General features: G+C 48.7%; 8 protein-coding genes across 8 annotated transcripts; 3 read left to right on the forward strand and 5 right to left on the reverse strand.

Annotated features, from left to right (window-relative positions):
- Positions 1 to 570: 570 nt before the first annotated feature.
- Positions 571 to 823, reverse strand: BJ212DRAFT_1277099 (ribosomal protein L39e; the record flags this gene model as incomplete). Its single annotated transcript, XM_041331333.1, has 3 exons — positions 571 to 618; positions 668 to 713; positions 765 to 823. Coding segments are annotated over 3 exons (153 nt in total), but the record flags the coding sequence as incomplete, so codon positions are not given.
- Positions 824 to 1,097: 274 nt separating this feature from the next.
- Positions 1,098 to 1,739, forward strand: BJ212DRAFT_1448253 (uncharacterized protein; the record flags this gene model as incomplete). Its single annotated transcript, XM_041338516.1, has 5 exons — positions 1,098 to 1,184; positions 1,312 to 1,352; positions 1,406 to 1,437; positions 1,491 to 1,589; positions 1,642 to 1,739. The coding sequence occupies 5 exons, from the start codon at positions 1,098 to 1,100 to the stop codon at positions 1,737 to 1,739; spliced, it is 357 nt and encodes a 118-aa protein (XP_041190444.1).
- Positions 1,740 to 1,858: 119 nt separating this feature from the next.
- On the reverse strand, positions 1,859 to 2,287 carry BJ212DRAFT_1230726 (ras-induced vulval development antagonist-domain-containing protein; the record flags this gene model as incomplete). The annotated part of the gene is made up of 1 exon (XM_041329493.1): positions 1,859 to 2,287. A coding segment is annotated over one exon (429 nt), but the record flags the coding sequence as incomplete, so codon positions are not given.
- Positions 2,288 to 2,767: 480 nt separating this feature from the next.
- Positions 2,768 to 3,409, reverse strand: BJ212DRAFT_1371870 (uncharacterized protein). Its single transcript, XM_041336310.1, has one exon. The coding sequence runs from the start codon at positions 3,318 to 3,320 to the stop codon at positions 2,808 to 2,810; it is 513 nt and encodes a 170-aa protein (XP_041190446.1). The 5' UTR covers positions 3,321 to 3,409; the 3' UTR covers positions 2,768 to 2,807.
- A 362-nt stretch (positions 3,410 to 3,771) lies between these two features.
- BJ212DRAFT_1277139 (kinase-like protein) lies at positions 3,772 to 4,941 on the reverse strand (the record flags this gene model as incomplete). The annotated part of the gene is made up of 2 exons (XM_041331337.1): positions 3,772 to 4,835; positions 4,893 to 4,941. 2 exons carry the CDS (start codon positions 4,939 to 4,941, stop codon positions 3,772 to 3,774), a joined length of 1,113 nt encoding a protein of 370 aa, XP_041190447.1.
- A 417-nt stretch (positions 4,942 to 5,358) lies between these two features.
- On the reverse strand, positions 5,359 to 8,373 carry BJ212DRAFT_1371874 (glyoxal oxidase). The gene is made up of 13 exons (XM_041336311.1): positions 7,892 to 8,373; positions 7,746 to 7,836; positions 7,632 to 7,693; positions 7,448 to 7,575; positions 7,253 to 7,333; positions 7,174 to 7,204; positions 6,772 to 7,127; positions 6,540 to 6,715; positions 6,303 to 6,482; positions 6,219 to 6,256; positions 5,993 to 6,175; positions 5,820 to 5,940; positions 5,359 to 5,769 (listed from the first exon to the last, which is right to left on the reverse strand). Exons 1-13 carry the CDS (start codon positions 8,057 to 8,059, stop codon positions 5,531 to 5,533), a joined length of 1,854 nt encoding a protein of 617 aa, XP_041190448.1. The 5' UTR covers positions 8,060 to 8,373; the 3' UTR covers positions 5,359 to 5,530.
- Positions 8,374 to 13,509: 5,136 nt separating this feature from the next.
- Positions 13,510 to 14,008, forward strand: BJ212DRAFT_1234932 (uncharacterized protein; the record flags this gene model as incomplete). Its single annotated transcript, XM_041329525.1, has 3 exons — positions 13,510 to 13,721; positions 13,774 to 13,838; positions 13,890 to 14,008. Coding segments are annotated over 3 exons (396 nt in total), but the record flags the coding sequence as incomplete, so codon positions are not given.
- A 1,553-nt stretch (positions 14,009 to 15,561) lies between these two features.
- On the forward strand, positions 15,562 to 16,116 carry BJ212DRAFT_1223551 (uncharacterized protein; the record flags this gene model as incomplete). The annotated part of the gene is made up of 2 exons (XM_041329423.1): positions 15,562 to 15,931; positions 15,983 to 16,116. Coding segments are annotated over 2 exons (504 nt in total), but the record flags the coding sequence as incomplete, so codon positions are not given.
- Between the last annotated feature and the right edge of the window lie 271 nt (positions 16,117 to 16,387).

Genomic DNA, 16,387 nt, shown 5'->3' on the forward strand with positions numbered 1-16,387 from the left:
TGGTTGTTAGAAAGAGAGGACGTACAGTGCAAGTACAGGTGATGGGCCTTCAGCTGGTCAGCGAGTTTTGAAGAAACGTCAGCACTGCATACAGCCGAACACGTTGTATCATACAAGTAATATCACGGTGCTCGTGGCGTTCGTACCGGATCATCGTGTTCGCTAATTGGCGGATTTGAAACATGACAGTCAAAGGACCTGATCTCACTGCTCAATGGCAATTACTGTCTTGACGGACATTAACTCAGTTGTTCGAAATCATGCAACGCCAGTAGCGCTCGGCAGAATGGGACAATCAGATCAGAAGAGGATGCCAATATCATCCTTTGCGTCCTGTCAACTGTGAACTGAGTACAACAATGCACTATATGCGATGAGAGTCCCAAGGAGGCAAACATGACTCAAGGAAGAAAGAAAGGTCATATTTGCATGCGGAGGTGGTTGTATAGCCATAATATGCCAATAAGGGGTTGATACGTGCTGCGTTGCATTGGTGTGGTACGTCTCTCCGTGTTGTCTCTACCTCAACTTCACAGCGCTAAAAACATCGAGAATGAAAGAGAAGGCTGCTCAGATGTTGAGCTTTGTGCGCCTCCAGTGACGGCGTTTAGCGTTATACTATAAAATATCAGCAACATTCTCGGCTTCTAAGATCCTCGACACATACTTGAATTTTAGTGTCCGTCTTAAGACGGAACCATTGAGGGATGGGCCTGGAAGTGGTTTATGAATGGGTTGTAAAGGCATCGATACACCCCACTCACCTGTTCTGACGACCGGCCTTGGCGAGGATACGCTTCGTTCTGAAGGACTTTTGGGAAGGCTTCAAGCAAATTCACCTGTCAATACATGGCGTAGTGATCAAACGTCAAAACTCACCATTTTGTCGATGTCGGGGGTCGTTCCTCGCTGTGATGAGATATGGTGAAAATTAAGGTTATCGACATGAACTCACTGTACAGTTGCTGACTCAGCAGCACGCACGGCATTAGCCGCTCTTCATCTCACGCTTCCGGTATCCGAACGGCTCTGACGACGTGGTCGACAAGTAGTACTTGAACTCATACATACGCACCCATACGACCTTTAGTGTTACTATGCAGTTCCTCAAATTTTGGCTCTCTATGTTGGCTTTGGCGGTGTGCGCGCTGGCCGCCGAGCCCCCGAAGGAACTGCAGATCGCAGTCACTTACTTGCCTGATGACTGCCCCGCAACTGCCAAGGACTGGGGACGCCATTAAGGTGCACTACGTGAGTTTTGGTTCGTGACTTGTCTATGTCGTGTGAGTTCACATGGGGCGTGAAATACAGACCGGGACGTTGTTCTCCGACGGCAGCAAGTTTGATTCGAGGTCAGCATAAGTCTGCGAATTGAAGAAATGTAATTATAATCATCTTTGTATAGTATCGACCGAGGCCAACCGTTACCTGTCAAACGTGGGTAATTCAGTTTGCATACAATGTGCCTTGCTGATTGTTTATTTATCCAGTCGGTATGGGTCAAGTTATCAAAGGATGGGACGAGGGTCTCCAAGGCATGTGCCTCAACGAGAAGCGTACCTTGACGATTCCTTCAGACATGGCTTACGGTTGGTTTATTCCGGCAATGTATGATGTATATATTCAACCATGGTTCATTAGGTTCGCGTGGATTTGGCAATGTTATTCCTGCACATTCCGCCTTAGTCTTCGACGTCGAGCTTGTTAGCTTGCAGAAAGCTTCTCGTTCAGAATTGTAGACAATTAATGGCCAATGGTCGTGCACTGATATTAGACATGCTGGTAGATCAAATACATGTACGCAACAGTCTGGATGAGCTACATAACAGCATTCACTTCGGCTGCACTTGCGGCCCTTGAGCTTCTCTGTCACAAGCTCACTGAATTCCTCCCTGAGTATAGCCTCCCGTCTCTGCCTCTCATCTTTCTGCAACTTCAATATACCCCTCTTCTCCTCCGCGCTAATAACCTGGTTCTCCTTCCTCATACGCACTGCGTTCATGCGCTTGTGCCGGCTTCCACTCATCACATAACCAACCGACTCGAATTGGGCAATCTCGTCCGAGGTAAGACCAATTTCACCACGACGTGGAATACGTGTGTCCGTGTCGTCCTGCAGGAAGGCAGCCATGGCGCTACCTTCACCGCGAAGTAGAGCACTACCATAAGCGCGTTCATCGAACTTCTTCATGACAACCTTGTGTAGCGGTTGGGGCCCGACATCCTCATCAGAGTCCTCGTCCATCGCCTCTCCAGAGTGTGATGGGATGGTGGTTGGTGGTGGCATAGAGCCAAGGCTCTGACCGACCGAGGACGAGGAAGCAAATGGTGCAGCTGCGGATTTCTCCACCCATTCGTCCTCCTCAGATGCACGAGGGGGCAATGGAGTACGACTAGGACTTGGGCTGCGAGGGTGGCTCTTGCTCTTGCTTCGCCTGCTTCTCTCTCGGTCTTCTTCTGCGCTGTCGTAGCTCCGGTGTCTGCTAGGTGCTCGACTCTTCTTTTCCTTCCTCTCCCTTCGTTCAGCCCTGTCTTTCTCCTTCTGCGCACGTTTTCGGTCTCTGCGTTTCTTCCGCCTGCGCTCATCCTCGCTGTCAGAGGAGTCAGTAGGGGTTGGTGACCGGCCACGTTTAGATTTGCGAGATTTTGCATCGCGGGAAGGTGAACTGATTGTGATTTGAGTATACCAAATGTTAAGCAGCGAAATGAAACATACAGTGTTCTTGTTGCAGCCTTGGGAGAAGGAGGCCAAATACTTAGTGTTGAAGCATCTCTTTGTGCTCGACGACTGTATGATAGTCAGTGAATCATCCAAAAATTCGATGACTGCATACGTACCTCTCCAAATACTCGCTCCCTCCACCACCATACGACCCACCAGCATGCGGTGGTCTATCCCTCCCTTGTCGGTTAGGGTACAGATTCTCCTGACTCCGCCACGGAGCCTCAGCAGGCGGAGGCGTCGCAGGGCGCTTGTAGTCAGTGTATTCAGGACTTCCCCGACGCCGCTCTCTGCTGCGGTCCCTCTCACGATCGCGTCCTCGGTCAGCGCTCTTGTCGCGCTGCCGTCTGTCATCATCTCTTTTTCTATTATCTCCTCCATCTCTGTCCTTATGCCTACTAGCATCCCTCCTTTTGTCTCTTTCGTGTTCTCTACTGCGGTCCTGCGCTCGGTTTCTGCCGTTGTCTCTTTCTCGTTCACTGTATCGCGGTGGGCTACGTGCTCGTGGTGAAGGGGAGCGTGCACGTCTGCGAGCGAGATAAGTATCTTTGGGGTCTTGTGGGACCAAACCCATGCGTGAGGGATGTATAGTCGCCATGTTTAGTGACTACTTAGATGTGAGGAAAGGAAAGCCAAGGAGGACGTGGTGCACGGCTGTAGAGAAAAGCGTGGGAACCAATTTAGATGCCGAAGCCAATTGCTAGTCTCCAAATCTTGGACTCCAAGTTGAGTAAAGTACAACGTTATGACGCAGGGAAAGTGCATGTATAGTAGGGAAAATCCATTACTCGGTATCAGAACGTAGCTAATCAATATGATACATACAGTGATAGGTGTGTGTGGATTGAGCGGTGTCCAGATATTAGAGATAGTCGTACAGGATATAAATTTGAAAAGGACCTTGGCCATGAAGAATGGAAAATGCGCAATTACACCGAAGATGCAATTGAACTGTGGTGCTGTACTGGGGTATTGGCTCGTGGAGCTCGATGTCGTCCGTGTTGGAGTGAGGGGGGTTGAAATGGGAGCTGCAAAAAATGCACAGAAACTCATTCGTCCACTGACATCATCATGTCGTGCTTTGAAAGCCTCCTCCTTGAGTCACATCGCCTCAGATATTGACGCGCAGACTCCTCAAATACCTCGCACCCCTCAAAGAGGTTCTCAGGCACCACATCCTTCCGTTGCTCCCAAGGCTTGAGGTCCACCACTTCAACGCGGTCGATCGCAACGAGTATCATCCCGAAACTGTAGGCATCAGCCAATAGCGGATCCTGACACTCCCCGCGGAGGACCTCTGGAGCCGCGAATGGCCGTGTACCTGGGTGTATTTGCTCCACCTTCTTTTGCGGTGCCGCAGCTGCGGCCGACCCTGTCCGTGCAATGTACTGGAAAGGATCTACAGGCTCATCCGATGGCGAGATGAATACCGAGTCCATAGACACAGAACGTCCAAAGTCAAAAAGCTTGATGGTATCAGAGGAATGCGTCACTTGAATATTCAGCAGTGAGAGGTCTCCGTGACTCAGTCTAAATGAATGTAAGTGTGTGAGGCCATCGAGGAGTTGGTTGTGAAAGTCAATTTTCTTTTTTCGGGTTAAAGCTGGTCTCGGGCGAATGACCTCATATAGAGTTCGTCCATCGATATACTCCAACACCATACCAACGTTCTCCAAGCAGCCTAGAAATGCAGTGATATTGCGATGTCGCGACACCGTGGTATATACACGCAGCTCGGCGAGGAATTGTGTTGTCACATCTGATGCATTTGACTGCATCTCTCCGTTGATCTCGAGCTGTACAACGTCGGGTTTTTTGACGATGCACTTGAACAGCTCAGAGGCAGAACCTTGCGCCACAGGGGCAAGGTTCGCGGCAGGGTTTGGTGGCGCAGAGTAAGCGGTTGGCGTAGGGAAGGAAAATATCGAAGTTGGGTGCCGTGGTGGATTATACACAGGTATCGATGGATTGGGAGACGACATTTCTTTTGCTTTCTCGTCTTCAACATTTCGATCGAAAAGGCCATTGTCCGGTACTACTGCGGTCTCTTCTGATGACGAGAACGACTTGGTAGATGGATGCGCTGGGTTCTCGTCTTCTTGATCTAGCTCGACTACATTACGACAGAAAAGTCAGAAATTAGTGATATATGCAAACCGTAGCGACTTACCCATCCACCAGTTCTTCTTGGATGTCAGTGTCACCCTCTTGACGTGCATTTTGGCGGCTTGCACAAGAGGTGGCTGTGGCAGACGTGGAGCATGCGACGGATATGCTTCAACCATAGTTGTAGGATCCCGCGATAATGGATGCTGTGAACGTTGGCTGCTGGCACGAACGTGAATTGAGTATTTATACCAGCGCTAAGTGCTTGACAGCAGAGCTGGAGAACGTAGTCTAAGACGTAAGATCAAATTGCCTTATTTTGGTACCAAGTGCATGCCGGACTCTACCCCACACGTTAAAGTTGACCTGATGACTTTCCCCGCAATCTTTTCTTTATTTACACACTAAACACCAGACTATGCAGGGCACTGGCACCTTTACCGCTTGGATCAAGATGTTGGTTCAAGTATCCTGCACTCCTAATTTCAAATCGGTTTTATTATCTTGGCACGATCCGAATACCGGCAACGCTCGAATCATCGACGCGTTTTACGAATTACACAGGCGTTCTATGGTCTAAGTACACGACTGGGTATACGATATAGCGTCTGCGTCTAAAAAATTATGCAAATGTATCGAAAAAAATGTAAAGTATCATCCAAAAGTAGTACAGCAAACACAAGGCGTACCGGCTTCGCTAGCTCAAAAAAGCAAGATGGCGGAGAATGCTCCAACGTATTTCATCATAAAGACCAACCAATTTCTGGCAGAATGGACCAAGAAACTAGCACCGGAAATCTGCTTCTGTCCCGCCTGCTGTGAAATAATATTCGAGGTCGGAAGGTTTTGCACAGGCATCGTCGACTGTTTCTCAATCTTGCCAGACCCGCACATGACCTGAATGCCGACAGAGGGGACACCGTTAACAACCACGAATAACACTACAGGAAACTCAGTCATCCAAAATCATGGAGGGGATTCAAAGACGCACGTGCGGGACCAGGAGGCATGATGGCTGGGTTAGGAGGCAGCTGGTTTACATGAAGAACTGCGCTTCCATCGCCGTTTCCTGTGAAGGAGCTCTGTAATTGTACTGAGCGCATGCCCATGTTCTGCAGCGGATAATTAATCGATTATAAAATTAAGCAACCGAGTCTGTCGCACCATCGTGTGCGTGGAGAATCCAGTCCTCATAACGATAACTTTCGCTGTTTGGATGCTGTCCACGTTGCCGAAAAGGTCTGCCAGCGTTAACGAAACATTGAAATAGGAGCCGCCGTAAGAGAGCTGGTTCGGAAGACCCTGAGGTTCTGGCCGACGTTGATTGTAATATGAAGGATAGAAGCGCTCGATTCGATATTCGGTAGGATAGGGGGCAGGTGGTATTCACGTCACTGTTAGGATTCGAACCTGCCACGAAGACTGAACCTAGAAATGAATTAGCGAAGCTCTGGTCTGACTAAACTAACCCTACCATCTGGAAGCAAGGTAGCTGTGGAGTGATACATGCGTGGAATAGTACTCGAGGAGAATCCATTAAGAGACCAGCGTTTAGTAGCCGGTGCCTTTGGATCATATATGAGCGGCGTCAAATGTGGCTGGTCAGCGTATGACTGGCCGATAGTAAAAGTCGTGTTTCCGTAGCCGGCAGTACCTGGATGTCAAGGAAAGCACATTACAAAAAGCTTTTTAGAAACCTTCTGGCACTAACCTGTCTTTGCGCCATTCAAGCACAAGACTCTTCCATCAGGAAGCAGAATCAAGTTTCCCATCGTTCGACCCTCCGGCAATGCATCTAATTCAACGTAATTCGGTGACTGGTCGGGGGTAATCTGCACACAGGAAGAAGACGCTGGCCAGTGGGGGATATCCCAATTTTGGGACCATCTGCATTCGGATATTAATTTTGTCCAAGAGACTTACGGTATGGAGTGTGGACTCACTGCTCGGTACGAATGTTACTACCACCACAGAACATGATCGACGCCGTGTAGTTGTTGTCAGGGGTCAACGGTAACATCGCGTTTCCGGCACTCGCAGGATATACACGAACGGCATCTGGCATGTCCTGCAATGGAGTCTCCTTGTTTTGGTCCACATCAAGTAAGACCGTTTTCCAGCCAGACTGAACAAAGACTTTGCCAGATGGAAGGAGCCACATAAGAGGGTACAAGTTTGTAGGGAGTGTGGTCTGAAGTATGGGCGAGAGAATTGGCTGACCACGACTGGGAAAGAACTCGTACGTGGGATTGGTTTGTGCTGCATCACTAACGTAGCCTCCATATGTGCATCCTCCGGCCTATAGGGGTTAGCAGATCAAAAGTATATCGGAGTGAAAAACGTACAATAATGATGCTTCCGTCCTGAAGCGTTTCACTGCATTGCGACATTGGTACGGGGTGACGTGTTGGCAGAGATACTCACAGGGTAGGATACCAACGCCTTGTAGTCATGGGTGCAACCAAGAACCAATCGCAGTCACCGCCATCGCACGGGTTGAGCATCCTAGAATGGCTCAGAATGATTTGCCATGTCAGATAGTAAATTTCGTACCGAATACTGAGGTGCAGCGTGGCAAGATCATTAGCCTGATATGTAAGGGAAAGAATAACTGCATACGATTGTCCGCCATCAAGATCATTATAGGGAGGTCCGCCGAGTTGGCCCGCGGCAGCAACACCGCCGTAAGTTACCGCCTGATTCCCGCCGACGTTGAGCCACGTCCCATTTCCGAGAACATTTCCTCCCTGACCGATTGTCGTCAATATTGATGCGGATGAAGGGGAAGATATAATAAGCTCACCGCGCAGAAAGAATTCGTGGTAACATCCATGGGACGCGTTTGTTTTGAGCTAGCAGACCACTCTAAAAGGGACCATCAGCATACCGGAACTAAATGTCGCGGAATAATACGAACCTGCAGCCCATGCAGGGTGTCCGTTGATTTTTGTCGGGTTGTTTTCTGTTTTGTCAACGATATAGACCTTGTCTTCGGTGCCCAAGAATACCTAAGGTCGAATGTCAGTCAAGTCAAGTTAAGTAGCGAACAGCGGGCTGACATACTTGTTGGCCACTGCCAATACTGTTGCCAACGAGCTCAAACGCGTTAATCTTCACAGCCTGTTTGGGTTGACCAGGTGCGTTCCTCGCTGCAAGGGCATATCCAGCAGCGCAGAGAAGGCATAACACAAATTCAGATACTATCTGCTTGGGAGAAGTAGGTAGAAGCATGGCGGGAAAGGCGGGAAGAAGGAAGACAGCTGGCTTGACATACCAGGCATTGTGCAAATGTATATATGTTGAACAGTATTCCAGTGGTTATCGATCAGCATCCAAAGCCGACATCTTGCCTCCGAAGGACTCAGAAATTACGATTACAGACATGCGCTCCGCGTCTGCGAGACGACACCATTCCTTGCGGGCGGCTTTGAAGTAGCGGCAGACCTGTACTTAAAGTACACGCCAATGCATGCATGAATCAATACCAAAATGGAAACTTTTATGGAGCAGGGATGTGCATATCGCTGATATTTTCTGTAGTTTCCCCTAGCCAGACCTCTCGAAGCAACTCCAGTAGTCGTTCTTTAGGCCTCCATGGTCCTCACGATGCATATGGTTTCCATTCGCTGGACTGCGGCTGTCATACGACTCACGGACATTTCACTCTCCCGCACACACTAGTCTCTTTTTCTCCATTGCTGTCCTTCCCTCGTAGATTTGTTTGCTGTTTGTAAAGATCACACGCTAGGTGGACTCCCAGAATTCGATTTGGTTGCCTGTATCATGCCCTGCGACGCGCGTCGTCGTCGAGACCTCGACCGGAATGACATACTTACTGGCGATGGCAGATGACAGCGAACCCAAAGGTCACGTGACCGCATCACGTGATCGTAAAACGCTCCACATAAGTGGGTTTGGCTCTATTAGTATTGGTCAACTGACTATGATAGTCACTCAGACCCTAATAGAATGATTCAGAAAACAGTATTTCGTTCCAGCGTTCCAGGTCGTTCCTCGCTACATTCCTCACTTCAAGCTTAAGCCTATACTTACTTGGCATTACATGTAATTGTCTTTTGTGTTCGTGTTTTCTCACTGCCCTTGTTGAGGACCTTGTCATCAGTAACGCGGTCAACAGTGGGGTCGCCACGGAGTTGTCCTTCCAGGACAGTCCGGTATTGGACCAGAGAATGGACCAGTCTCCTCTAGCCAGACCAATCAATCGAAGCAAAACGGCGATCGTTCATAAGGCTGGACCACTTTCAAGTTTGGTAGCCGCGCACGATGGAGTTAAGCAGACCGCGCAAAATGTTGTCTCCAGCCGACGCCGCCGTTGAATGAAGTTTTGCATAATTCTAAACCCGTTCTATGAATCGACTACTACACTGCCCTTCCAGATGCGGATGAGTCTGCCGGAGTATCGCCTCCATCGTACATCGAATGTACATGTAGCAGCTTAATTTCCATTCTATGACCTCCAAAGTTGATCCCTCCCCTTCAAGTGACTCACATCGCATGGCATCATTGGAATCGATATGCAGCTGGAAACCAACATCGAAAGCCCGACTTCTGCAGTACGTAGTATAATGCACAAAGACTCGGAGCACCGATAGTCACGGTGGTTACAAGACGTCAACAAGAACCCCACGGTGGCTACTTCTTCTCTTTAGTGAGTACAATCATGAGTAATAGAATACGCCCGTAGCTGAGTGTTCGAACAGGAGTCTTTCACCAATGTACCTCCGTGAAGCGAGAACGGTCCAAGGCCCTGGTAACAGACGCCGTCGATACACAAAGCGTCGGTCTCATGATAGGACATGCTGGCATGATCAATCATTCGCCGATATCTCGTAACACTGTAACTGGAAGGGAAATTCCTGTGATGGAGAAGACCTTTCCTCGGGTATCCCCACATCTTCCCCCCATCAAATAAAGGTCCCGGACCATTTTGCCGGCTCCTGCCGGTTTCATAAATGAAAGTGATAGATGGCTCTCGGATTGTCTCCAGCAAAATTCTTCTGTACCTAATTTCCGATCAAATGTGGCCCCGTGTGGCCCACGCCATCCTGTCGGCTTTTGCCGTTCCACAAATGAAGTTGCATGCTTTACAAGGCATGATAGAGCAATGCAACCGGCATGTTAGATTTAAGACGATGGATTCAATGGAGACACTCAAATCTTCTCCTTTTGGCTCTCATCGGTTCTGAGCTCCTGCACGGTCAAGATTCGGTAGCTAAATGTCATTATGAACAATGACGTTGGATTATCAACTGTCGGACCAGCTTCAGGTAGGCGAGCTCCTATAGCTGAAACGTGAGATAGTGATGTGACGACAAGAAACTAAATCCGTCACCGTGGTGGAGTAGAAGACCCGCCATGGTATTGGTTTGGAAAAGACGTTGACTACGCAGGCATGAGTGCTGGGAGCAATATTTGTTTAGCGCTGGGACACAAAGACAAATGACTGAAACGACGTCAACTATCCAGGCATGACTATTGGAAACAATGTTTACATCGCGCCGGAACACAAAAATATGACTTCCGCGCTGATTTTGAAATGGAAAAGCTGCTCATCTCGAACTCTGGCTCAGGAATCTAGAGATTATCGATACTTGATTGCATCAACATTGATTGCTCCCCGATTTCCACCTCCTAGTGCTGTCTGGTATAGCCCCCTGTCGAGTCCTCATTTAGTTAATAGTTTGTCACCACCAACCGCACAAGGGATAGTTTTTGAGCCGCAAGTCCTGAATTTGGCGCCGAAGTAATACATGTCGCATAAAGCGCTCAGTCGCTCAGCGGGCGAAACTTGCGTATCCCGGAAGGACCTTGATTATTCCATGTGTGACATATCTTCGCCCATTACCAATATCCTCCATCAGAGAGGTCAAACATACCAATTTGATATAGAAGTCTTCTGAGACACTATTTCGACAAGCATCCAAGGGCCGCGGTCTCCTTTTTACTGTACTCGTGCTTGACTTGTGAAGCTATATCATGCACTCGTGATACAGCTTCCCACGTAAGGAAATTTTCGACAGTAAAGCTTACCTGTCGAAAGCCCATGAGTTATACCGTTGACGAGTGCGCGCGTAGATGGTACACAAATTCTAATTGTCAGTAAGTGTAAAAGGGTGAGTAGCAGATATGTTGTAATGCCAAAACATGTGTCATGTCTCGGGGTAGGCTCCTAAGTCCGCAGAGAAGTTGGGGATTAGTACGAGATTCATAGTGAGTAGCGCACCTGAATGAACACGGCTGGAAGCCTAAATTCGGCAACCGAGCAGTGAACATGTTCTGCGCTGATCGCGTGGAGTTAATGTTCTCATGTCAGTTCCCTTTTCATTTTTTGCATGAAACAAATTGAGTGAAGCAACAGCCATGAAAAAATATCAGCCTAGAGCAAGGAGTAAAACAAAACCTGTTTGATCCTCTTCCTAAGCACCTCAATGTAGTCGTTGAAAACAACTTTTGGAATGCCGGGGTCAAAATCAAATACATCGCGGGAAACTGATAAGTCAGAACCGTATAAGGAGGGTCCAACCTTGAGCGCTTAGCCACTATTCTGGGGTCCTGCTCCCTGTCTTGCTTGGCAAGTTTCTGTTGGGTAGAGCGGGTGCTAGTAGCACGGAACGTTTCATTTAGTAGTACCTGCTATATCGGCAAACGCCGTATTCGAAAATAGCTAACTCAGTGTTTCAAGCTAGACTTCCACTTCTACTCTACATGAGCTACTACTACTACGCGTCTACTGCTGGAATTAATTAATGCTGCGTCCGTACAGGAATCTACTGGATGTCCAATAGAGCGGACTCCGATCATGACTGGATATTATACAAGTTGTGACGTCACGACTACATTCCTCGGATCTCACGCCACTTATCACGAACCTGCTCCACCCGCTACTAGTAGCTCTTTAAATGCTGCCACCTTCGCCGTGTCAACTACGTCCACAATTGACCGACTACTTAGAGGCTGAAACAAAGCCGCACAAGAGTCCCATTTCCTCCCGTTTCGCACTTTTTTTACCGGTCTCGGCTCTCGCTCTGACGCTCATACAATTATTGACCTGCTGATCACATACATCATCCGAGCACTGGCATCGATCCTTAGACTACGCCCCCCCCCCCGTTTGTCTCTGTCGACCTACTCCAGAAAATGCGCGGTAATGGTGACGCATCGTTTGATGTGTCTCTTAATTCAGAAAAATCCACAGTCTCCCAGAATCGTAAACGTACATCAGGTAAGAACTATTCTAGTACTACTCTCACTTTCAAATCACTTCTTTATCTTGTCTATGCTATCTCGGGCGCTGAAGGACTGACGGCGTTGTCTGTTCATTGAGAGTGTTTTTCCATTTTGTTCGCTTTCATTGCGCCAGAAATCATAATCGTGGTGGCTCTCGATGGCGTTTCTCACTCGAGAATGACGACTCCTGCCACTGCCAGTGGTTTTCACCATTCCAGTCTCCTTTGACTACACGAAACCACATTAATATTGGCGTTGGGCGATTCTCGTTGCTGAACTTGCTTTCTGGATCTTTCAATACTACTGGCGTGTATCGTCGACAGCTTAGTCTCTTCTTTTGTTCGTGGCTCTTTAATTCCCCGGGATTTTCTACCTATTCCGAGTCCTTCGTGCGCCATGGTGTCGGACGTATCAACTATTTCCGGATCTTCCCAGGAACCGGATATATCCGTTCTATCGTCATACGGCACGGTTAAAGACCTAATTTTGTTCGCTTCTCACTCAATTTGTCTTTGTAACTTTCAACTCAAATAGCAAATTTCGCTGAACTGTTGTTATGTTGATTTTTTCCTAGAATATCTGCACCTTCCCCGTTCACTACCATCATCTCGTCGGTCGTCTTTTTCGAAGCGACACGCGTCTTTTCACTCGCCTCGAGAGGTTCCCCTGCCATCCTCCCCGTTGACGTACTCTTCTCAGTTAATGGGCTACCCATTCCCAAATACGGCTTCCGACACGGGAACAACTTTGCTTGGTTCGAAAGGGTACATCTTGACGCTTCTCAGTCCTTTACCAGGGTCTCACGATATACCGACAGTGATAACTCTACAGGATTGGATCATGGTTCCACCGGGTCGCTTTATTTGTCAGCGTCAACACAGTTGCACCCTATCCCACATACACCGCCCGGAATCGCAAGCCCTGACTCATCACCGGACATGAGGATTTCAGATCTCCCGGCCAACAAGCAACCTGATACTCTTGATACCTCCGCAGCAACTGTTCACCACCAGTTCTCGTCGCATAGCAGGGAAACTCAATCCACACTAGCAGCGCCTGTATTTCCGTTCTCACGACCATACTCATTACCTGACGGTATGCAACCCACCAACTGGATAAATGGTAGTTCCACAACAAGTTTGCCTTTGCCACTCCAAACGCCTTACAATCTTCTTCCCCGGATGGATGGTGCTGTCGCGTCGCGCACACCTAGCGGCAGCCAATCACCATCGGAGACATCCGGGCGACGACCGCTGCCTGTGCCACCGCAAACCAATGCAGCGCTCAACGATCCGCAATTCAATCAGCCTTCTACGCCCAGTGTACCCAGGACAGGTTGGCCGTGTACACCCGTTCCATCGTCGCCTCCTCCGCCCTATTCGCCGCTTTTTCCTACCGACCAAGTGCACCCGCCTGCTTTACTGAGGTCACCTTCTAATTCATGCTCGTATCCTGCTCCCGAGGCACCGGTGATTTTGACACCGCCAACACAAGCTGAACGCCGCGGAGAAGATGCTGATAGACGTGCTCCACATGACTCGTTTCTTTGCCATACCCCGCCCCCAGATACTTGGATAGCCGTGGAGACTTCGCCGTCGGAGTATCGGTTAGTCGTGCGACTCCCTGGCTTCAGACGGGATGGCATGTGAGTTTTGATAGCTTGTACTTCCCGGGAAGTCCGTTGATCACTTTCTCAGTACGATCGCTACCCGCAGGCGCCGCATACTTCACGTCGTCGCTGATTCATGGGAGCCTGAAGGCGGTAAGCTGTCGATCTTTATTCAATTTATAGTGTGCTTATCTCCTAATACAGGGCACTTCGAACGTCGAGTGTTATTCGGATATGACGCTGATCTGGCGCAAGTGCGCGCTGAATTTGACGGACAAATCCTTCGTATCATCATTCCTCGGCGTGTTCCGGCAGTTTCTTGGTATAACCATCAGTAAATCCTATCATGGTCGAGCATCTATCGCTTTCCACTGCTATGTCAATAACGACGCATAACTTGCATCCGTGGGTACTTTATCGCGCAGTATATCCTCATTTAGCATGGCATTTCTTCGGATCAACCCACCGAGGATATGCTCACTTCCACCTGTACAGTATTCATGTTGGTTATTTGACCACTTCTATACTTCATTTCCTATATCACCCTCTCGTTGGCTCCATTTATACTTATTTTCTCAACCGAGTTGATCCGATGCCAAGGAAGGTCGACTTAACATGATAGGCTCTGAGATACTGAGTACATATCAATTGCTGTCCTTCCAGCGCATCTTCATCTTACTTATTTACCCACCCCTATTACTTGTTCCAAGTCCCCCCACACGTCCGACCTGTGCTGACACAAAAGTCGTCGCATATTTGGGTGTAATCAGCTTGTAATACACTTATGTTTGTGAATCGCATGGATTCGAAGCCTGACCTAAAACTGTAGTAATGCGTCATAATTCACACTGGGGCCTCACTTCTTATAAAAATCCCGTTCGCGCACCTGTGATAATAATAGGTCTCAAAACGAATACCTGATGCTGACATGGACCCGAGTGTCGTTTAAACGACTGCTGTATGAATTCTCACACACCAGCTCAACCAAGCAAGTGATCTTGGCAAGTTGTTGGCAAGCTTGGGCCACGTATTTCACCTGTTTTCAAGTTGACGCAACCTCATCCTCTCTACCTGCGTTACTCCGATTGCTCGCGCGACGTCACGGCGCTCATGTAAGTGGCGCGTTCTGAAGCTTAGCTGCTGCTATTGCCATCCGGCACGACAAATATCCATGTGGTTCCAAATTCCAATCTTCTGCGGCTACTAACTTGGATATCACCGACTCAAGGTTCACTTTTTTTTTCCCAGCCGACCAGGAAGATCAGACAAAGAATATTCTGAAGGGTTATAGTAACTGAACCTAGCTGAGCCTGTATGGCCGTCTTATCAGGTCTTATCTCGAGGTCATGATACTGAAAGGTGCACAGCAGATCAATTTTTGTAAATCACAGCCTTAACAGGCCCTAGCTCACGTCACCCCCTTCCAAGTCCAGGCCTCCACGAATCCAAACCTCTCTGGTGACTCGTGTGAAACGCGATTTTTAGCTATGCACGATCGATTGTCACTTCGCGGGTATATCTTCCACCAGACGGGTGACCACATGCACAGATCGTCAAAACAAATCGGCGTGGAAGGACCCGATGGACGGGAATGTAAGTCATATCTGCTCCGACGCCAATCTGAGTGTTCATCAAGGCATCATTCTATTTTGGGTTGACCTTGGAAGTGATCGAGTCCTTCGCGCACATGTTACCTGATGCGGACTGAAGCTAGGTCACGGAGGTTTTCTCCTCATCTTGAAGGCGGATATAAACATCTGCCTTTTGTCTTGCGGCTCTTTAATTGCTGGAAACTCGCCTACTTGCCTGTTCTTCTATATCCTCCCCGCAATACCGTGACGGCCCTACCATGCCATTATCTAGACATAACCAACTTCCTGACACACGCACTTCAGTATACATTGACATTTTACCAGAGTCTAGTTCACGGTGGAGCTCATCTTCATCACATTCACGTGGCCTATACGAGTCTCCACAAGGTGCCATTGTGTTCCGCTCCTCCTCTAACACGCCGCGTCGCATGAGAGATATTGATGCCACTGTAACTTTCGCCTCGGCCTCTGTCGTCATTGCCAAATCGTCCTATATCGTGTTATTGGATGGCGCACCCATACACAACGAGGACACGAAACTCGAATGCACTGGACCGTATTTCACCGGTTCTGCGAACTCATCGGATAAAGGTCCATTGCTCTACAGCACAGCCTTAGTTCCCAAGTATTGGGAATTCCTGTGCAAATCTCCAGGTCCGTTTTTCTGACCTTCAAACACAACAGATGTATGATTGTTCCCCCAAGACCCCACTATATATACCATCCTTCATGACGTGTACCGTCCTGCGGACCCAGAACCTTGTTTGCCAAGGTGCTCAGGCCGTCCACGCCCGGTTCTTATCTTCTCTGCTGCATACCACTTCCGGTACCTGGTCCCTGCATACACGCCCCCATCTTCCGTGACACCGCGTTATCCATATCAAGCCAATGCACCTTTCACTGCAAATACAGCTCGTGCTCATTACGATTTACCGGGGCCTATCTGTCCGCAAAAACATCCTATGCATCCAAGCCTCTCAGATGAGGAGAGCCTTCGGTCGCACGGAGACAGCTCGCAAAATCCGCTGAACAAGCATTCCATACTGGACGTCGGCTTTGATAACAGTGACTTCATGGTCAACCTTCATGATTCGCTCGAGGCCAGATCAA

The sequence above is a fragment of the Suillus subaureus genome (genome assembly GCF_016647635.1).
Source record: "Suillus subaureus strain MN1 chromosome Unknown BJ212scaffold_27, whole genome shotgun sequence".
NCBI classification, from domain to species: Eukaryota; Fungi; Basidiomycota; class Agaricomycetes; order Boletales; family Suillaceae; genus Suillus; species Suillus subaureus.

Coding starts and splice junctions, on each gene's coding strand:
- BJ212DRAFT_1371870 (XM_041336310.1), bottom strand. CDS start 3,320: ATGGCGACTATACATCCCTCACGCATGGGTTTGGTCCCACAAGACCCC.
- BJ212DRAFT_1371874 (XM_041336311.1), bottom strand. CDS start 8,059: ATGCTTCTACCTACTTCTCCCAAGCAGATAGTATCTGAATTTGTGTTA. Junction 7,205..7,252: donor AGGCGTTGGTATCCTACCCT/GTGAGTATCTCT, acceptor GTCGCAATGCAG/TGAAACGCTTCAGGACGGAA. Junction 5,941..5,992: donor GATTCTCCACGCACACGATG/GTGCGACAGACT, acceptor TATCCGCTGCAG/AACATGGGCATGCGCTCAGT.